Source organism: Sander vitreus, chromosome 2 (genome assembly GCF_031162955.1).
Source record: "Sander vitreus isolate 19-12246 chromosome 2, sanVit1, whole genome shotgun sequence".
Classification (NCBI taxonomy): Eukaryota; Metazoa; Chordata; class Actinopteri; order Perciformes; family Percidae; genus Sander; species Sander vitreus.
The window spans coordinates 17,539,707-17,559,547 of NC_135856.1; the positions used below are offsets into that span (position 1 = coordinate 17,539,707).

Sequence of the window (19,841 nt, forward strand, 5' to 3'; positions counted from 1 at the left end):
CAAAACCACTGGAGCCTTCATTTCCCATGATGCCACTCAATAGTGTCTAAAGGGGGACATCCTAAATGCCCACTTCTTTCAAAGCTCCCTCAAGAGCCAGAAAGGATATTATGAAACTCTTTTCACAGGCTGAGTAGTGCTCCTCGAGACGAATAAACTTTAAATGTATGTGTAATTTTGGTGAAGTGCCCCACACTTGAATGAAGCCATGAATAATTGTTATACGACTCTGATGTTGTGCTTTCGTGAAATTATCATTTCTTTAAGAGGATACATTTAAATCTATTAATTATCACAACAGTCTACAAATTCTTGCAACAATCAGATGTTAATCTGGAAATTATTGAGTGAGAATTCAAACGAGTATGCTGAAATTATTTGTAACACTACACTAAAACCATCTATTAGTAATATCATTTGAAAGTTTTATTAAAAGTTTCAGTGTCTAATGGCTGTTTACAACGCTTGTCCAACTGCCTACAGTAATATGTGCTGCGGAACTTGTCAGCAGGAGAACATACATACACATTAAACGTAAATCCAATCATATTGGCATTGGCCTTTTTAAAGCTCATACTGATCTAATACTAAAGAAGGCATTATAATAAACTGGGACCCAGGTTACATGTCCATTGGTGTCAGCAGGTGAATCATGTTTCTTGTTAGTGACCCAGTTTCCAGCTTGTCTGACGTCTGTAGCACATTTAGCCTATGCTGCTTTTCTTATTAATATTAAATAATTAATGAATGCACATGAATTTTACATCTTTTTTTGTTCATTAGGTGCTGTGAGATTTGGGGGGGGGGGAGGAAGCAGCTGTGTAGAAACCTTACAGGGCACAGTTTCAATAGACAAAGACTTTTTCATACTGCTCTGGGCAAAAAAGCTCTCAAAAATGATGTCACCCTTTTTCAACAGATGCCCCGAGGGAGGTGACAGGGGGTCAGCTCTCGGCAGCCATAAAGCTTGGCAGGACAGGGATTTGGGATATGCCTGTAGCTTGTGCGATCCCATTTCCCTTTCTGGTAAGCCTGTACAAGAGCCACGTCAGCTCACATCTCTTCATAGACTGCAAGTGCCTCCCCCTGCATTGTGCGTGTGTGTGTGTGTGTGTGTGTGTGTGTGTGTGTGTGTGTGTGTGTGTGTTTGTGTGTGTGTGCGTGCGTGTGCGTGTGTGCGTGCGTGCGTGTGTGTGTGTGTGTGTGTGTGTGTGTGTTTAAATTTACAAAATGACATTAAACACCTGGAAAACTCAATATAATCCAGTCCAATAGCCCAGCAATCACTCTTTGTGAAAAGTATTAAGTTATTTTGTGTCAGAGAGGTGTTGATTTAACTGCAACTAGCAATTATTTTCTTTAGAGACTAATCTGCCGATTGTTTTCTCAATTGAGAAATTGCCCTATTCGCACAGGACTAGTATAACCAAGGCATATCATGTGATTTAAAAATGACTCCCCCACGTCTGTGTCGTGCGGCGCATTCGCACAGGATAGCAAAGTTACTCAAATTTACTGATATTATTCCCCACATAGGATGTCAAGGCTCTGTTAAAACTTTTATCTATAATTGCCAACACAGCCAATACAACCCCAAATCAAGGAGATACCAATTCACGTTTGTTTGGCGAAATATGGTAGTTTGAGGAAGACTTTTTAGTTGACAAATTACAGAAATGGATGATTCGTACGGGATTAAGATCACAGACGACCTCTGTAACTATTACAAATTACTAGAGGTCCCCTGGTAATACTAGTCCTGTGCGAAAAGGGCTATGGAAGACTAAGACAACCAGAAAATATTCACATTTGAGACGCTGAAACCAGTGAACCACCATGTTTTGCCATTTTAAATTATGATTAATTGGTCATCAAAATTGTTGCATATAGATTTTACATTTTCTGGCGACTGAATCCAGTGATTCTCAAAAAAAAAAACATCATGCCAAACTAGTTTGGGAAAACTCAGAATTAAACGAGCCAAGTTGCAAAAAAAGTGTCAGGGTAGCAAAGTAGATTTGCTAGCATTGTTAACGTACACCCATACCAGCCACCAGTTTCAGAACAAGTGGACTAATTGATTAAGCAACTAATTGTTTCAGCTCTACATCATACAATGTGTTGATAATTTTATAAGCAGTCAACCCAGCTAAACACAGAAGCAGGGACAAAACTACATGGACACATTAGAATATAATTCACTCCAAACGCCCTTGAGGCTGAAGGCTGCGTCTGCTAATTCAGACATACCTCATTTATTATGACTGTGTCCCCACAGTGCATTTTAAAATCATCCCTAATAATGAGTCATCACACACAATACATCTTCACAAAAAGATTATGTGAAGAGATTCAATGCAGCTTCCTGATTTTGTCATTTGAAAGAAGCTCCTTCACATTGAGCGGTGGTGATTTAGCCTTTTTGAAGCTCTGTGTATCTCTGTTACTGTGAACATCCACATATAAGTGCCCATGGGCAACCTACAGCTGACTAGCTGCTGCTAATTGGTATTCAACCTAACATGACCTGACTTTGTAGCAGTGTTTGTATTTGTGATTGTGTTAAGAGAAGCGACGTTTACATTGTTAGGGTCTGTAAGTTTTAATTACCAACTTGATGTTGTGTACATTATGTTTACTTATTTCAGTGATAAGTGCTAATAAAACAGCATTACATTCAGTACACAAACTCGATACCCATGATTCACACTCCATAAACAACTTGACTTGCCCCTTGACATGTGAAATTAATATTAATGATGACTCTGAGTGCCATTGAGTGCATGCAAAATACCAAGGCCCTGAAATCATTTTGCTTTCTTTCTTTTAGAAGTAAAAAAAAAAAATGTCTATATTGTACCATAACTACCACATAACTATATCTATTCTGCCTTTCTAAGTATAGTATTTAGGCAATTACAGCTAAGGCATCAACAATTTACCTATTTGTCATCAGCTCCTAATCCTTTATCCCTAAACTCCCCCTATTGTCATCATCATTTATCCATTCACTCTCATCCATTAACTCTCCTTATACTGCAAACCTGCTCCCTTAAAACACCTCCTTTCTCCTCCTCTCAGCTCCCATCTACTCCTCATTTCTAACCCTGTCTGTGCAGAAGTGGGTCACAGACTACAGCTGTGCTAAAAGCTGAGTCTGGGAAGAGGAGCTTCTCTAAATAAAACACAATACGATCAGCGGTCTCGAGGGTGCCTCATCATACATACATAAACCCAACAAAGATGGAGGGAAGACGGGAAGGAGTTCAAGATGCAGAGATAATGTATGTATATGCAGCTTGATTGGTTAAGTAGGTTTCTGTCCTCGTTATCTCTGTAAAGATAGAAAGCTATTTCTGCTTGCATGTATTATATATTTATTTTACATCAACGCTTTTAATCACAAATGTTTCGATGGAAGTACTCTCCAGAGTTTGTCACATTAGTCATAGTGAGGGTTTTTCATATGATCTGACCAGTTAGGTTTTGATCTGTATGAAACTTAAGAGCATAAAGTATGTACTGTGAATTCTGTTCTTAGTTCAACATTCTGTTGCTATAGCAACACCTACTGGCACAGTTCTACAGCTAGCAGTTTAACTGACAGTTACATCCACCATTTTGTCAAACCTGTGACCAAGCAAATATTAACTGGCATCTCGTATCAACTCCTCAAATTCCCTTTTTGGAGCATTATTTGTTGGTACTATTTTTTTATTATAGCTTTTTTGTTTAGCCATTATATTAGCTGTGTGAGGCTAATGTGTTGCTAATGCAACATTTTAGGTAATTGTTATGGGTTATGTATTTTATTCTTTTAACTTTTATTCATGTTTACGAGATAGATCACTGTGTTGTAAGTCCTATGGGAACTTCCTTTGCTGGTGATACTGTTCTGGCATGAGGAATAATCAACCTAATTTCACAGTCAGTCCAGACTTTTGTTAATCCACCAGTAGGTTGACATTTGAAGAATTACTTTATTAATCCCCGGGGGGGTGGGTTTGGTAAACACATTCATGGTTGATCCCCTGATTTATTTATCTAGCGTGATCATCAGGATTTAATTGGTCCAATACTTTGGAGTAGTTTAACAGTACGGTTTTCTTTCCAATGAGCATTACAGCCTCACAGAGCCACTAGCATGGCTGCAGACTCTTTGTCTTGTTACAATACCTTTGGTCTCAGTACTCTTGTTTATGGTATCTTTGATATGTAATCACTAACAATCAGATGATTTGTTGTCCAATACTGTTTTCACAGTCTCACAATTGCTTCCAGTAAAAACATTACAAAGACCAACACTGTCTCCAACCTTAATTGGAAATGTATTTAGCTTGCGGTACAGGTGTACACCTACACAAATAGTGAAGGCAGAAGACTGAATGTACAAAATATCATCAAAGCAGTGCAATTTCTCAAGTTAAACCACTAGGGTGTCTATGTGAAGTTTTAAATAAATCATAGTGTGGTCTAATTGTACAAAAAGTTAGGGGTAACACATTGACTTTTATGTAAGTATATTTTGCTGGCATTGTTCTGGACCTCATATTTGAACCCTTGGCCTAGCAAACGACGAATGTTTGCTCCAGTAAAACATGCAGGTTGCATGTGTGGTATATTTAAGTTCCAGCGCTGCGTTGCCGATGTGTGGAGAAGGAACTTCGTTGACACTGTTCTCGATTATAAAAAGGTTTATTACATCAAAGATTCCAGCATCAATTTACAAGCTTCTGCAGGAGCTCGGAGAGACGACCAACCCAATCTTCAAATATTGTTCTGCGGCTATCTCATTGTATATATTCTGTGCATTTAGTGGGGGTGTGAGTATATGCTTGGAGTAGGGAACTGACCATGTAAGGCCCCATACATGGTATAGCTCCAACAAAATATCTTCTGTCTTAGGGGGCCCCTTCTAATGTTAACAGTTTCCAAATGTTTCAGCAACAGTAGGATAACGTTCATAGGAATTCCCTTATATGGCAAACCTTAAGTCAAAGTTGTAAATCTTCAGATACCACACGTTTTGTACTAAAATGAATCGGAAGAAATACAAGCATCAATTGGCAGCAACAATACAGTCTATGGCAGCAACACAAGAAAGATGTAATACAGTGAAATTGTGGTTATTACCTTCACAGCTGCAGTACAGATCCAGTTGCTTTCACACCAGTTTTCATATGGCATGATCAGCACCTTTTATATGTTCTTTGCTATGTTGCATTGTATGGTTTTACTGTCTTTTTTTGTTATGTTCAAGTTAATATGAGCTTGTTCAAGTGCAACCCAAAATTCTTCTACTTATGTACTGACATTTTCACATGGCTATAACATAGAGTACCTTTCATTTTGAGGCAATAGGGCCACCATGTGGAAAGGATCTGCTATTCCAATTAAAATGAACGACTTATGTTGAGAAAAATTCCAGGGCACCTAAGGGAGATTGACCAAGATAATTGAATCTGACGGCCAGGCACAACAAGTCTGTGGAGACCAGAGAAACGCTGCTGATCCACAGATAAGAAGCTTTAGATCAGATTACACCAGAAGCCGTGGGAATATACATGTAGTAACACTTAAACACATAACACATCATTATAAAAGTGATGACTTATGAGGAAATGGCTGAATGATCTTTACATTTGTAACCACAACAATTTAATTTGTTAAAGAATCACTGACGACACCAGCATGTAATGCCTAGCAAAAGTTTCTGCTGTTTAATGAAGAAATCCGCAAAGGTCATTTACACAGATGACATTTACAAATTACATTTTGCAATCGGAAACATTTTATAAGACAGCAGATTGTCTTTAAACTTCTACTGAACGGGAACATAATCAGCGACATTATCTTGACTTTTTAACTACAAGTTAATTATAAGTTAATTAGCATAAGTGTCTTATACTGCACAATAAACAGTATTACAAATATTTTGTATTAGTTTTTTGGACATTAGTAGATGGTCTCACAAAATCAATTCATTTTGAATGGAAACTTTTTAATCTCTAACAAAATAAAATCCATATTGCTGACTTTTTGTGCAAAATCCATGATGTTATCTGTTATTGCTGTACCCAATCACTTTTGCATTTCTAACCTAAGTATTAGTCATTATATAAATAATAACTTTACTGTGCAATTACTGCTTGAACACCCTGTTGTCAGTCTAAAAGCTAATATATTTGTGCCGTTTTGCTTGCCTAACGAGTCAAATAAGAAAACATGGCAAGTGTGGATTTGTACACACAACTCAGAGAGTACAGACAGGCCTTAAAGGAAAAACAAAGTTATATGAGAACACATAACTCCAATATGCCACTAATATTTATTTTGTGTACTTTTTTTGCTGACTCATAGTTGAAGCCTCTCACACTACCAAGACAGTATCGCCGTCACATATTCATTCATGAAAGCTTTCTATGCCAGGAGTGGAAAAGAACCGGTGCAATCCATTTAGCACAATTAAAGGGATTCCATGAAAAGAAACTGGGACTGTGTGTAACAACCTCGGGGATTAGATACCTGCTGACCCCCTGTGACCTGGTTCACAGTGAGGAGGAGCTGTCCTTGGTGCTGAAATCTGTGTACAAGTTTACGTTTTTTTCAGTGAATAGATGGAAATGTTGATGGAAAGGTTCTTTTGCCAGTAACACAGCATTTTTCCAATACATACTGTATGATTTGCTGGTTTCAAAGAATTTGACACATTGGCTGTCATAGATAATACAAATACTACAGATAAATGTAAAACTGTGGATTAACTATAGTTGAAGTATATGATGGTTTGTAATTGGTTGGATGTATATATATATATAAAATCGCTTAAATGTTTAACTTTAGGCTATACAATGTCAGAAAATAATGAAAATCGCTTATCCCAAATTGCCAGTGTCTTGAATCAGAAAATGTTTTGGATTTTTGCATTGTAAACGGTTTAGAAGATTAATCCGTTATCAATTAGATAACAGATTAATTTGCTGAGACTGTACTCCTTGTTTCAACTTGTCTGTTAATTTGAGGCATTCCATCCAACATTATCTTCCTATTTGCCTCCCTAAACGTAGTTGGACATACTACTAGTGTGTGTGTGTGTGTATATACAGTGGTGTGAAAAAAGTGTTTGCCCCCTTCCTCATTTCCTGTTCCTTTGCATGTTTGTCACACTTAAGTGTTTCGAACATCAAACCAATTTAAACAAAAGTCAAGGACAACACAAGTAAACACAAAATGCAATTTGTAAATGAAGGTGTTTATTATTAAAGGAGAAAAAAAATCCAAACCATCATGGCCCTGTGTGAAAAAAGTGATTGCCCCCCCTTGTTAAAACATACTATAACTGTGGTTGTCCACACCTGAGTTCAATTTCTCTAGCCACACCCAGGCCTGATTATTGCCACACCTGTTCACAATCAAGGCATCACTTAAATAGGAGCTGCTTGACACAGTAAGGTCCACCAGAAGATCCTTAAAAGCTACACATCATGCCGAGACCCAAAGAAATTCAGGAACAATTGAGAAAGAAAGTAATTGAGATCTATCAGTCTGGAAAGGGTTATAAAGCCATTTCCAAAGCTTTGGGAATCAGCGAACCACAGTGAGAGCCATTATCCACAAATGGCGAAGACATGGAACAGTGGTGAACCTTCCCAGGAGTGGCCGGCCACCCAAAATTACCCCAAGAGCGCAGCGACGACTCATCAAGAGGTCACAAAAGACCCCCACAACAACGTCAAAGAACTGCAGGCCTCACTTGCCTCAGTTAAGGTCAGCGTTCATGCCTCCACCATCAGGAAAAGACTGGGCAAAAAATGGCCTGCATGGCAGAGTTCCAAGGAGAAAACCACTGCTGAGCAAAAAGAACATCAAAGCTTGTCTCAATTTCTCCAGAACACATCTTGATGATCCCCAAGACTTTTGGGACAACATTCTGTGGACCGATGAGACAAAAGTGGAACTCTTTGGAAGGTGTGTGTCCAAGTATATCTGGGCGTAGAAGGAACACTGCATTTCATAAAAAGAACATTATACCAACTGTAAAATATGGTGGTGGTAGTGTGATGGTCTGGGGCTGTTTTGCTGCTTCAGGACCTGGAAGACTTGCCGTGATAAAAGGAACTATGAATTCTGCTGTCTACCAAGAGATCCTGAAGGAGAATGTCCGACCATCTGTTCGTGTACTCAAGCTGAAACGAACTTGGGTTCTGCAGCAGGACAATGATCCTAAACACACCAGCAAGTCCACCACCGAATGGCTGAAGAAAAAACTAAATGAAGACTTTGGAGTGGCCTAGCCAAAGTCCTGACCTGAATCCTATTGAGATGTTGTGGTATGACCTTAAAAAGGCCGTTCATGCTCGAAAAACCCTCTAATGTAACTGAATTAGGACAATTCTGCAAAGATGAGTGGGCCAAAAATTCCTCCAGGGACGCTGTAAAAGCCTCATTGCACGTTATCGCAAAGCAGCTTGGTTGCAGTTGTTGCTGCTAAGGGTGGCCCAACCAGTTATTAGGTTTAGGGGGCAATCACTTTTTCACACAGGGCCATGATGGTTTGGATTTTTTTTCACCTTTTAATAATTAACACCTTCATTTACAAATTGCATTTTGTGTTTACTTGTGTTGTCCTTGACTATTGTTTAAATTGGTTTGATGTTCGAAACACTTAAGTGTGACAAACATGCAAAGGAACAGGAAATGAGGAAGGGGGCAAACACTTTTTCACACCACTGTATATATATATATATATATATTTAGATTTATATATCACTTTAAAAAAATCTGCAAGGAGAATAAAGATGTGGGCTAAAGATTTTTATGGATAAAATTGTCTAATGCTGTTGGCTAAATGAGGATTTTATTATAGTATAGTATAGTTGTCCCATATGGTTTCTTAACCAGATGTACTCTTCTTCTCTGTGAATCAGACTGGATCACTGATTGATCTTTTCTCAGGGAAGGAGCAGTCCTTGTTCAGAAAAGTACAGGAGTCGTAGATAACAGTGACTCATTCTGGCAGCTCTTCTTGCATCAACTACAGCCCGTAATCAATGGAAAAACAAACTAGCTGCCAAAAATTAGCAAGTTCTAATCTGCTTCTCCTCCCGAGTACCTTGGTCCTTATTGTCTACTAAGACAGGGCTATTTCATTTGGTTCACAAAACCGCTTTTTGTAAACATGCTTTGAAAGATATTTAATCTTTTTTTAATAAAATGTTATCTTGCTAAATGTATAGAGAGCATATTGGAGGAGTAAAGAGCTTATTTTCGGTTGTGATGAATATGAAAAGATACATTTGCAGCATTGAAACTAACGAGGCATGTGGAAATGACCATGAATGACTGCGTACCTCTCGCCTGTTGTACAGTGTCATCATTGCTCATGCCCTTTCCTAATTATATGTTTACGCACAGTTATTCATTGCAAGCTTCTATCTCATAAAAAATCCATTAACCAAGGAAGAAAGGCAGGGTGATCTAATAGAATTAAAGTAGACAGTCTTATGCTGAAAGATCGTCACCTTGATCCTCTGCAGGAATGGGCTAACTATTTTTAATCTCATTGACGTAGCAGTAGACAGGGCGATTTAAGAGGGATTAGATGAGGAGTCTGGGGAGGTTATAAATGGACGTAAATCATCAAGAAAGCAATCAGAAGGAACACAACAGATCAAGCCCTGTGACGTTTTGGTCAGGACAGAAAGATCCAGACACCTGCTGAGACTGAAGCAGACCAAACATCCAACCTCCCGAGACGAGCTCGTGGACTTTGCCTTCAGCCTCCGTACATCCAAGCAACATCTTTAACCATGGAGCCTGTGGGCCAGACAGTGAACGCCACAGCAGCCTTCAACAGAGAAAATTTTCCCAGGAAAGGCCTGAGATCAACCTTCAGAGGAGCGTCATCTCATTTTGTGGGGAGCTCGATTATGATCCTGTCCTCGTTTGCGATCTCCACTTTAGCTATGAACTGTGGGAAGACAATCCAAGAGTCTAGACACAAATCAAAGTAGTGACAGTGGACAGAAGGACATGCCTTTATTTTTTTGTGTTAACCTTTTGTTAGGCTTGGCAAGTCAATGAAGTATTTATTTTTCTGATGATATGGACACCCCTTCTTAACCAGCTGCCTTTTGTGTTCCCGTAGCAAAATGTGATGCTGTATATAAACTTGTGTATGTGTGAAGCCGGCAGTCAGATGAGGATGAAGCACTCCGGACGTGAGTCGGATCAACAACAGGATAGCTTAGCAAACATCTCAAGATCTATGCAAAGCCAAATGTGCTTTGTTGTGTTAATACAGATTACACTGCGGTATTTAAAAGGTCCAATGCGTAGGAATTTCTCCCATCTAGCATTGAGATCATATATCGCAATCAACTCTCTGTTTTAGTAACATGTTCATATTCTTCATTTTGGTATATGCACCAAAACTCTGTCCTGGGTATCATCAGATACATAGATAATAAGCAATGATCCTTATGCAGTACTGTAGCCTAAATAATGTGATATACATGATGAGTGACTATGATTTCAGTGTATGTGGAACAAACTGTGCTGAGTGGTTTTCACTCCACGTTTGTCATATTATGGTGGATATGTAGCATTTGTCTATGTCAGCCATCAGAACGTGGTTGTGCTATGACACACAATGGTTCATGTTGAACATGCCTATCAAACCTCTGGTGCATTTTTGTCATATTGCCACCAGAGGGCAGTATTAGCATTAAAGATAGCAACAATATCTAAACTATGCCTTTTTCCTTCTTTTGCAAGTATGGTGAAGAATTTTAAAACAAAGGCTCTTGCGAAGCAAAACATGAGTTTTAAACATTATTTAATGTATATAAAAAATTAAAAAAAAAAAAAACAGGTACAAAAAGGACAAATAAAGATCTTCATTTACGTCTGCATTGGTGATACAAACAATGTTTTATCAAAGTCCACATTCGTGCCGAATACTCACTGTTTGGGCTGCTTAAGAAAATGTCACAGAGCTTATAATTTCCTGTACGTGCGTGTCCTCTACTGTGTTGTCTTCAGAGTGTGTCGAGGCTCTTCAGCCTCCGCTCAGTAAAGAAGCGGTGTGTCGGGTTTTGGTCGTTACCTCGAGCTGATGCACCGAAGTAGGCCAACATGGACCGGTTGTTCTGCCGCTGGGCCGCCTTCTCCCCATCCTCGTCATCATCGTCCCTGAGGACAGATTTGACAAAACAATTCACCGATTTTTTTTACACTGTGGTTAGGTCTTCTCCTGAACGCGAAAGGATTAGCACAGACATTAAACATGACCTGGAAATCAAAAGGGTTGAGACACACATATGCATGCACGCACGCATGCATGCATTCTCTACATTTAAACATCCAATAACTTTGGTCAAATTCAAGTTTGAAGGCTCTTTACCAGTGGACAGTCACACCCTTGTTGTCAATCAGGGTTTGGGCAGTGCTCCAGCTAAATCGAACAAACTGAGGGAAACCGAACACTGGGTCCAGGTACTTGAGCAGCCACGCTTTAGTCTTGGGGTCTGAAAATGCAGAGGGATATTTTTTGTCATGCAGTTTATAAATGCATTCATAACTATCTTAGTCTTGTTTAGGTAACATTAGCAATGACACAGAATTTCAAAAAGGAAATGCCTGTTAATAGGTTATTTGGGTAAGTGCGCTCAAATACTGATTTTATTAAATATATTAAGTATTTCTAAAACATGGATGTCATTATGGAATGATTATAATAGCCGTTAATGGTTTCTGTTACCACTGGGGTATCCTGAGCCGTAGTCTACATCCACTTCTCCCAGGTCCTCAGCAAAGTTCCAGCCCTTTACAACACGATCCCTGGCCACCTGACATCAGCACATAGCATCAGAAAAACTATAGACGGATTTTAAACAAATCTTAAAATGTGGATACGGAGCTTTTCAGCAGCAGCAATTGTTAGCTCTATGATCCTGAATCAACAACCACTGAAGTAACTAGGACATCCATGCAAGATGTCATGACAACTATGAACCGAGATCCAGGTGGCTGGTGGTCACTAACCTTCGCACAGATACTGGCTGCACTGACGATGGGGAAGAGGGAGTCGGCCTTTGGCCTCACGGTCACCTTTATACCTGGGAACAGCTTTGAAAGTTTCTCCTCATACTTCTCTGCTGGGCCAACTGTGTCCACAAATACCTGCAGAAAACCAGGGAGGTTGAGGAGGGCAGGCCAAGTAAGACAGGAAAGAGCAAAGAAGAAAAAAAAAAAAGATGATTGAGTCTAATGTTGAATGTTTCCATCTTGAATTAGTTGATGTATTTATGACTTTCAGCACATGAATAGCACACAATTCACAGACACAGTCCAACAAAAGCATTAGGTGTGCACCTTTATATTCACATGAATGACTTGTTTACATACCTCTCTGAGCTGTACTCCACTGTCTAAGGCATACTGTATTAGACCAATTGCTGTATCATGTGAAAGAGCGTTCAGGTTGTACTTTGTCCTAACAAAAGCAGACATTTTGGCAGGGTTTGAATATAAAACAGTTTAAAAAAAATAAACGGTCTGTGTGCATAGTACTGTATGTGCCCCATACCTCTGTAACATGCTGGTAGAGATGGTGTTTGGTGAGAGAATCTGCAGAGCCCAGCCTAAATAACTTTTGGCTTCATCCAGTTTTTGGAAATGATTCTCTCTTTCTGCCTCTGATAGAGTCTTTGAATCTGATAAGGGAATGACAAAATGCATCAAAAGATGTTTTGCTTATTATACATATTTATTGAATAAAGTATTTTTACTACCTGGACAAAGAAAAAGACTGAGAATTGACTAACTTCACATTTTTCTCATTAAGATAGCAGTAAGCATGAGTTTAAAGCATCACGCTGAGAAAGACTGCAACATCCTTGCACAGATCTAGGCCAACAGGATTACCTGCCACTTTCGATTCCTTCAGCTTCTGCTTTTTGGAAACTGGACAGAAACATATTCCATACACCATGGGCCCTGGATCACAAAACATAAACACTGTAAATATGGGATGGGGAGCACATGCCACACAATGCAGTGATACAATACAACAAAAATCAGTATCTCCATGATAAGTAATGGATACCTGCAACAGAAGATGTGAGGATGCAGTCTTAAATTACACTGAGTTTTAGTTTACGGAAAAACTAGCAAACAGCATACCCAGCACAGGCCCCCTGCCGGCCTCGTCAATGCCCAAACAGCAGTCCTCAGTCCGGCAGACATCAGGGATCTGAGAGGACAGTCGGCAGCTGACCGAGTTGTCTGTTTCAAAGGGACTGAGGTCCATGACAGCTGGCTAAAAGAGAACACAAATTAAATACTTATGTTCAAGTCTTAACGTTACTCAATGTACAACTCCTGACAATGTACCATGATATAGCTACACAGATTTCGAACACACAGACGTGTTAGCTCCAGCTCTTGTAACGTAATCGTTCCTGTATTACGTTGCTTACGAACTCAAACGTTAACGTTAGCTGAGTGCTAGTCTCGCTGCTAACGAGCTACTCAAACTGACATTTATACCAGAACAACAATCTCTTTAAACGAGTAGTTTAGGCTCTTGCGAGAAATCATTAAAGCAGCATATATCATGATATCCGAACAACGCAAGTTCGTACCTATTTAGACGGGGAGAACACCTTTCACAACTTTCCTGTTGTGATTCTGGCTTCTACTTCTGCAGAAAATTGGCGCCCCTGGAATGACGTCACACGCTTCTTCCTAATCTTCTCCTTTACATTTGTTGGTGCGTTACCGCCACCAGTTGGTCAGGAGTACCAATTCTCATACGTAAAGCTTTGGTAAAAGTCATTCAAAATAGTAAAAGTGTTTTCATCAAAATATAGGCTACTTAAAGTCAAAGTATTGATTATATCTTAATATCCCCTTTTATAGTGTTTGTTCTATATATTATATTATGTAATAACTGTAAACAACCTGTTAGCCTATAGCTGGATGTTGATTAGATAAATCTAAAACAGTGCATTTTAAAAGACGAACCTTGTTTTTTTTTATGTTAAATCTTAATCTACAAAGTAACAAGTAACTACAGCTGTCAAATAATAGTAAAAATAATAGTGGAGTAAAGTGTACAATTATTCAATCTGAAATGTAGAGTAGGCTAGTTGAAGTAGCCTAAAGTAAGATGAAGTACTCACATAGAATTGTATCTAAATCTACAGTGATTGTGTAAATTAACAGCCACATTGATTATTATTATTATTCATTTTCACCTTATCTCTTTTTTGTATTGTATTTATTCATCAGAGACAGATTAAAACTTCTTAACAATCTGATAAAATGGTATCTGGTATCATATGAAACTTGCTAGCTAGACATGCTCAGGAAGCTGTCAGGAAGGTGGCAGCTACATTTCTGTCTTTTTTCCCAATATGAGAGGATACATAAGCCCATTTAACACAGCTACATTTCTATTAACTCAAAAAAAAGCAACTGAAATTTGATTTGACAATTTTATTACTGAGCTCTTTCAGACATTTAAAGTAAAAACAAACTACTGTTTTTAATAAAAAGAATAAATATAATGTTGGATTCTAAAACAAAGGGGCATCTTACAGATGTTATGTATCGGTATTTTCACTTTGCATCGATAAAATTGGATCGTGGATCATTGAATCGATATATTGATCCAGATCGATGTATCGTTATACCCCTAATGACAATAGGGATTAGTAGTAATCATACATAAATGTTCCATTCTCTAATAGTTCCTTTCTTACTGTTTTATCTGTTTTATGCAATTCAATGTTTGTTTCTGTTTTTTGAGAAGAGGCAGGCCTGAGGCCTAAAGCTGGAACCGCAGCTGGTATAGGCCTACAGTATTACTGCCCTGTTTTATATTTGTTTTCGGATTAGTTTCAGCTCCCAACACCATTTTCTTTTTTTCTTTCTGTGCTCACGACATGATTCTATCAGTGTCTGTGAATCACGTTATGTGATTAGTTGAATCAATCCAAGTGTAGCTTCTGTAATTTATGGTGAAAATGAACAGCTTTTCATTGGTTTGGACTGCTGTGTGAATAACCTTTCCTTTTCTACTAAAATTAATTGCAGCTCTCTCTCACCCCTCATCTCGGATATTTATTTTTGCAAAAGACCACCACGTCTTACATCATCTTTGTTTTACATTTCCCTCACATACAAACCCACTACAATGAACTTGACACTCTGATTTCCGATGCCCGCTGAATGGGTTTAAACAGCAGCTAAGTGTGGAGGCAGGGAGGGAGCCTCAGGTGGAGAGGAGTGGGTAGAGTGAAAGGAAAGCCATGTACAAAAGTCCAAGTGTATGCTGGTTACTGAGCTGAAATTGGCCTTGCCTCTGGCTCTTTACACCCACCCCTTTGCTCTCTTTCTGTCCCTCTCCCTCGCTGAATGGCTCTCTTTGTCTTTCTCAGTAACACGCAGTCCCCAGCCGATTAAATGTGGGGAATTAGTAGTCAATTTTAGCCTACCACACACACAAACACACTAAACAGCTTAGGTTGGTGGGGCACTGATTGTGTTGTTATTACAGTTTACATGTCAGCAACGTGGTGTTGATTAATTTTTTCACCATTCACTTACTGCTCTCTGTTATCTTATAGCCATCGCTGCTGCATAAATAACGCTCTTATACAGGATTTTTTTTTTTTATAAATAAATTCATTTAATAGATGACAACAATAAAATTTCAACATTGCTTTTCTTGTATGGAAGCAAAATACTTAAGTGAATATAGCAAACACTTTACAAAACTATCCAGAATTATACAAAATGGAAGAAGCAAAGGTGTGACACACAATGCATTATTACTTACATAAAAATAATAACTACATGGTAAGAGGGTCAGTATAAAATGATAAAGTATGCATCACATAATAAAGGTGAAGCCTGTGGTAATGACCATTATTCACATTGCTGAAGAGGAAGAGGGCTATTTGAGCACAATGTAGGAAAAAAACCTGTAGAGACGAAAACATGCTTTTGGCCTACAGGCAGTGCAGAGCGGTCGTACATGTGATTCTAATCCTTAAGTAGGACCCAAAGCTGGCCAATTATCTAAAGAGATTTGGTTGAGAATTTGTATTTATAGATTTTAATTCCGTTATTGGAAAAATCAGATGTGAATCAGCAAAATGTTAGGCACTTAAAAAGCAAAAAGGAAGACTGACGCGGAGGTTTACTGCTCTACATTTTTGAATACCTTCGGCATTATTTGATAAGGTATCCAGTGTCGTATTTCTCCTTTGCTATTGGCACAAAATGAATAGAGTTGAGGTATGTGTCCGAGACTAAGTGTTAGGCTGAAATACATCTTTAAGAGCTCTCTTTCCCTCTCTTTCTCCTATTTTCCCCTTAAATGCTTAATTCTTCAGATCAGTGAAGTCAATGTAATTACAGAACAGAAATACAGAGTGTGCTATCTACAAAGAAAAGAAGGTTGCAACTTTCCTTTTCTGGCCAGGGAACATCTTATTGAAACAAAACATGCTTTTCCCAAAGCAGTGGTGCAGATGTAGGCTATTAGTGTAATATCAAATCAGTCACAATAAAGTTACACCCGAGGATATCAACAATGACAATAAACTTACTACTCATATAAAATAACACAATAACATCAAAAAACATCTGCTTTAGTTTGGTTAATAAAATCTGATTATGTCAGTCTGAACCCGTTGTGTCTGGGTCAAATCAGAGTCACTCATCAATGCAACATCTGTTCACTCTCAGTGTCGCACTCATCTACCTCTTGTATACAAACTTGCTGTACATCCCAACTTATACATTTATGATGGCACACATTTGTTAAGGTTTATTTAATTTTTGATTGGCAGTTCACCCATCCATCTTTCACACTTTATATTGTGCGAGTTTGTGGCTGTTTTTAACTGTGTAAGGCCCCGTGGATGCATCTTGCATTATATTGGCTAAAAAAGTAAAAACCTCTAATATAACATCAATATGGCACGGGCGCACACACACACGCATACACCTACACTATCACACGCTTACATACTTGCACACCCATAGACACACAGATCCACTCACACACTTCCCATATATTCCCTCTGCTCAGCTGGTCTCCCTCAAGGTCTTGTGAGTGTGGTGTAAACAGGCTGCTCCCAGTGCGTGGGGCTGTGAGAGGGGGCCACGCTGGAGGGGTCTCCTATGGTAGTGTACAGAGGCCTCTGTGTAGGGCCCATGTAGGAGAAGGCTGAGTACAGCCCCGGGGCCTGGCTGGAGTGGGCATAGTACGCCCCAGGGGCCTGGTGCTCTGCGTACTCGAACTGAGCCCTAGAGGCCAGCGAGGGGAAAGCGGAGCCATAATGAGGGAGGCTGAGCGGGGTGTAGGTGACATGGGTGCCTGACGAAGGAGAGGATGAGGCCTCTGCGTAGTGGCTCCCGGCCACAGACTCACTCTTGATCTGGGCCTTGGAGGGGTCGGAGGAAGACGGAGAGGCTTGAGGCTGCTGCTGCTGTTTGGAGAGCCACGCGGAGTGCCCGCTGGCAGCAGCCAGGGCGTAGGCATATGACGAGGCAGAGGATCCAGCTGCAGGGGCCCCGGTTCCACTCTGCGGGTGACCGTTTGGAGGAAGGTACTGGTCGAACTCATTTACGTCAAACGGCTCAATGTTGGACATCACTTCGTGGCTGATCTCGCCGATGTCCATGGTGCCAAAGTCGATGTGGGGTTTAGCACTCGATGATGACGGACCACCGGATGCTCCTTCAGCTCCCACCCCGAGGGCTCCCCTGGACCCCCCTGATCCTCCGGCCGCTCCTGCTCCCCCTTCCCTCTTGGCATCTGACAGTTTCCCAGACTGGAGCTCTGTCTTTGGGGTGGTGGGGGGCGTGGGTGGGCTGTGACCCTGACCTAGAGGAAAGACAAAAAGGGACAGACATGGTCAGATGAACTGAAGTGTTACTTTTTTTATTTAGATCAAATTGGGTTTTTTTTTATAGTCCCCTTTTTTTGACCAAATATAACTTGAAATGTCAAAATGTAAATTATGATTGTGGTGTCCAGACTCCTACCAGCAGGATGGTGGTGGTGATGGTGGTGGTGGTGCAGGTCACCCAGGGGAGAACCAGCCCCGCCATTGTGCTCCAAATGAAGGGTCTTGTAGTGTGACTGGGAGTGGCTGGCCTCCCCTTCCCCCTGGCTATCAGACTCACTAGCAGTAGCCAGTTTGCCGTTTTTGCGTCTTCGGGGCTGGTACTTGTACTCCGGGTAGTCCTTCTTGTGCTGTTTTCTCAGCCTCTCCGCCTCCTCGATGAATGGCCTCTTGTCGCTCTCGTTCAGCAGCCTGGGGGGAGAGAAACAAGGAGTGATTTTAGTCTTGCAGACTTTCTGAATTAATGTGAAAGTATTTACTTAGAATATGTCTTAAAATAATAAAACGAATTCAATCCCGTGCGCAGAGGATAAAGAGGGTAAAACTCGCCATTTATGATAGCATTTAGTAGGCTACACATTATATAGTATAGGCTACATTAAATTAAAGGGACACAACAAAAAAACACCAAGTTGATTTCGATGTTTTCTTTGTTTACAATCACCAGCTTGATCTCATAATTTGCCCACTTTTTACATTCAAGTTTAACATCACAGGCGACACAGGAAATGTGCCACTGTATGGCCACACTGTTCTTTTGTGGAACAATCACCCCATACAAACCTCCACAGTTTGCCCAGGGTCTTGCTGAGCTCCGCGTTGTGCAGGTGAGGGTACTGGTCGGCCAGTTTCCTCCTCGCCGCTTGCGCCCACACCATGAAAGCGTTCATGGGCCTCTTGACGTGGGGCTTAGCTTTGTTTCCGTTGTTAACGCGCACCGGCATAGGCACAAGTGTCCAGTCATATCCGTCTAGCACCTGACTGACCGCCTCCCTGATGCCGATCGGGAAGCGGTCGTCCTCCATCTCCGATTTGGCTGTATCGCCTCCATCCTCCTCGCTGCCATCCGCGACACAGAGCGAGGTCAGCTGCTGCGGCGGCCCGGTCAGAGGTGAGTCCTGGCGGGGTGGCGCTCCGGGTTGAGTCGGTGACAGTGAGTGACCATCGTCTGACCCTCCGGGACTCAGTTCCGCCTCGGACAGGCTGTGCTCCTCTCCGGACATTTTTTTTTTTTTTAAACTTTCAACTAATGGCAAGACAACCCGCAAATGCAGAATTGGTTTTAGAGAGAGTTCAAACGATTCAGTGTAATTAATTCTTTAAATTGAATAAGATGTCTGGAGTCTACGAAGATCCCAGTTATTGCTGACTCTTCTCGGGCAAAGCCATACTGCTGCGTAAAGGTGTCCAAATCCTTTCCTTCGTCAGCTGGAAATCCGTTTCAGCAAAAGCAGTTAGCCTACACCTATAAACCATATGAAGTATAATAGAAACAATTAAGTAATTCACTCATTAATCAAATGGTGGTAATATATAGGCCTACGCCTAATTTTAGTTGTACTTCAAACCAAACAGGTTAAGAGAGTTAGCGGAGCCAATAATAATGGCCTAATAATGATAATGCTATTTGGACGAAAAAAACCGCATCCATACAGATTTTTCTTTTTTTAATCAAAGCCAAATTAACGCTAAACCTTTTCCAATAAAAAAAAAAAAATACGACAGGCACAAACATGGCACTGATATGAAATATATTTCCTTTTATCACAAAAATTTTGTTTAAAAAAAATTACATAACTTACCAATTTAGATGTCCAGTGGTTCAACATGGGAGTGTGTGTGGCTGACTGTAGAGCCGATGAATGGCTGCTCTGTGTGGCAACACCGGAGCTTAAAGAGCGCCTTGTGAGGAGG

General features: G+C 40.2%; 2 protein-coding genes across 2 annotated transcripts; both read right to left on the bottom strand.

Annotated features, from left to right (window-relative positions):
- Nucleotides 1-10,820: 10,820 nt before the first annotated feature.
- On the bottom strand, nucleotides 10,821-13,737 carry rnaseh2a (ribonuclease H2, subunit A). The gene is made up of 9 exons (XM_078281327.1): nucleotides 13,647-13,737; nucleotides 13,186-13,321; nucleotides 12,928-12,999; nucleotides 12,590-12,716; nucleotides 12,409-12,496; nucleotides 12,046-12,183; nucleotides 11,762-11,849; nucleotides 11,405-11,528; nucleotides 10,821-11,193 (listed from the first exon to the last, which is right to left on the bottom strand). The coding sequence occupies exons 2-9, from the start codon at nucleotides 13,310-13,312 to the stop codon at nucleotides 11,040-11,042; spliced, it is 918 nt and encodes a 305-aa protein (XP_078137453.1). The 5' UTR covers nucleotides 13,313-13,321; nucleotides 13,647-13,737; the 3' UTR covers nucleotides 10,821-11,039.
- Nucleotides 13,738-15,710: 1,973 nt separating this feature from the next.
- On the bottom strand, nucleotides 15,711-19,841 carry LOC144537603 (transcription factor Sox-10-like). The gene is made up of 4 exons (XM_078281338.1): nucleotides 19,730-19,841; nucleotides 18,711-19,392; nucleotides 18,067-18,338; nucleotides 15,711-17,905 (listed from the first exon to the last, which is right to left on the bottom strand). The coding sequence occupies exons 2-4, from the start codon at nucleotides 19,148-19,150 to the stop codon at nucleotides 17,118-17,120; spliced, it is 1,500 nt and encodes a 499-aa protein (XP_078137464.1). The 5' UTR covers nucleotides 19,151-19,392; nucleotides 19,730-19,841; the 3' UTR covers nucleotides 15,711-17,117.

Excerpts from the sequence above, each read along its gene's own strand:
- rnaseh2a (XM_078281327.1), bottom strand. The coding sequence starts at position 13,312 with ATGGACCTCAGTCCCTTTGAAACAGACAACTCGGTCAGCTGCCGACTG. Across the intron at positions 11,850-12,045 it reads CAGCCAGTATCTGTGCGAAG|GTGGCCAGGGATCGTGTTGT; the intron begins GTTAGTGACCAC and ends TGCTGATGTCAG. Across the intron at positions 11,529-11,761 it reads CGGCTCAGGATACCCCAGTG|ACCCCAAGACTAAAGCGTGG; the intron begins GTAACAGAAACC and ends CTGCATTTTCAG.
- LOC144537603 (XM_078281338.1), bottom strand. The coding sequence starts at position 19,150 with ATGTCCGGAGAGGAGCACAGCCTGTCCGAGGCGGAACTGAGTCCCGGA. Across the intron at positions 18,339-18,710 it reads ACCCTGGGCAAACTGTGGAG|GCTGCTGAACGAGAGCGACA; the intron begins GTTTGTATGGGG and ends CTCTCCCCCCAG. Across the intron at positions 17,906-18,066 it reads TCACCACCACCATCCTGCTG|GTCAGGGTCACAGCCCACCC; the intron begins GTAGGAGTCTGG and ends TCTTTCCTCTAG.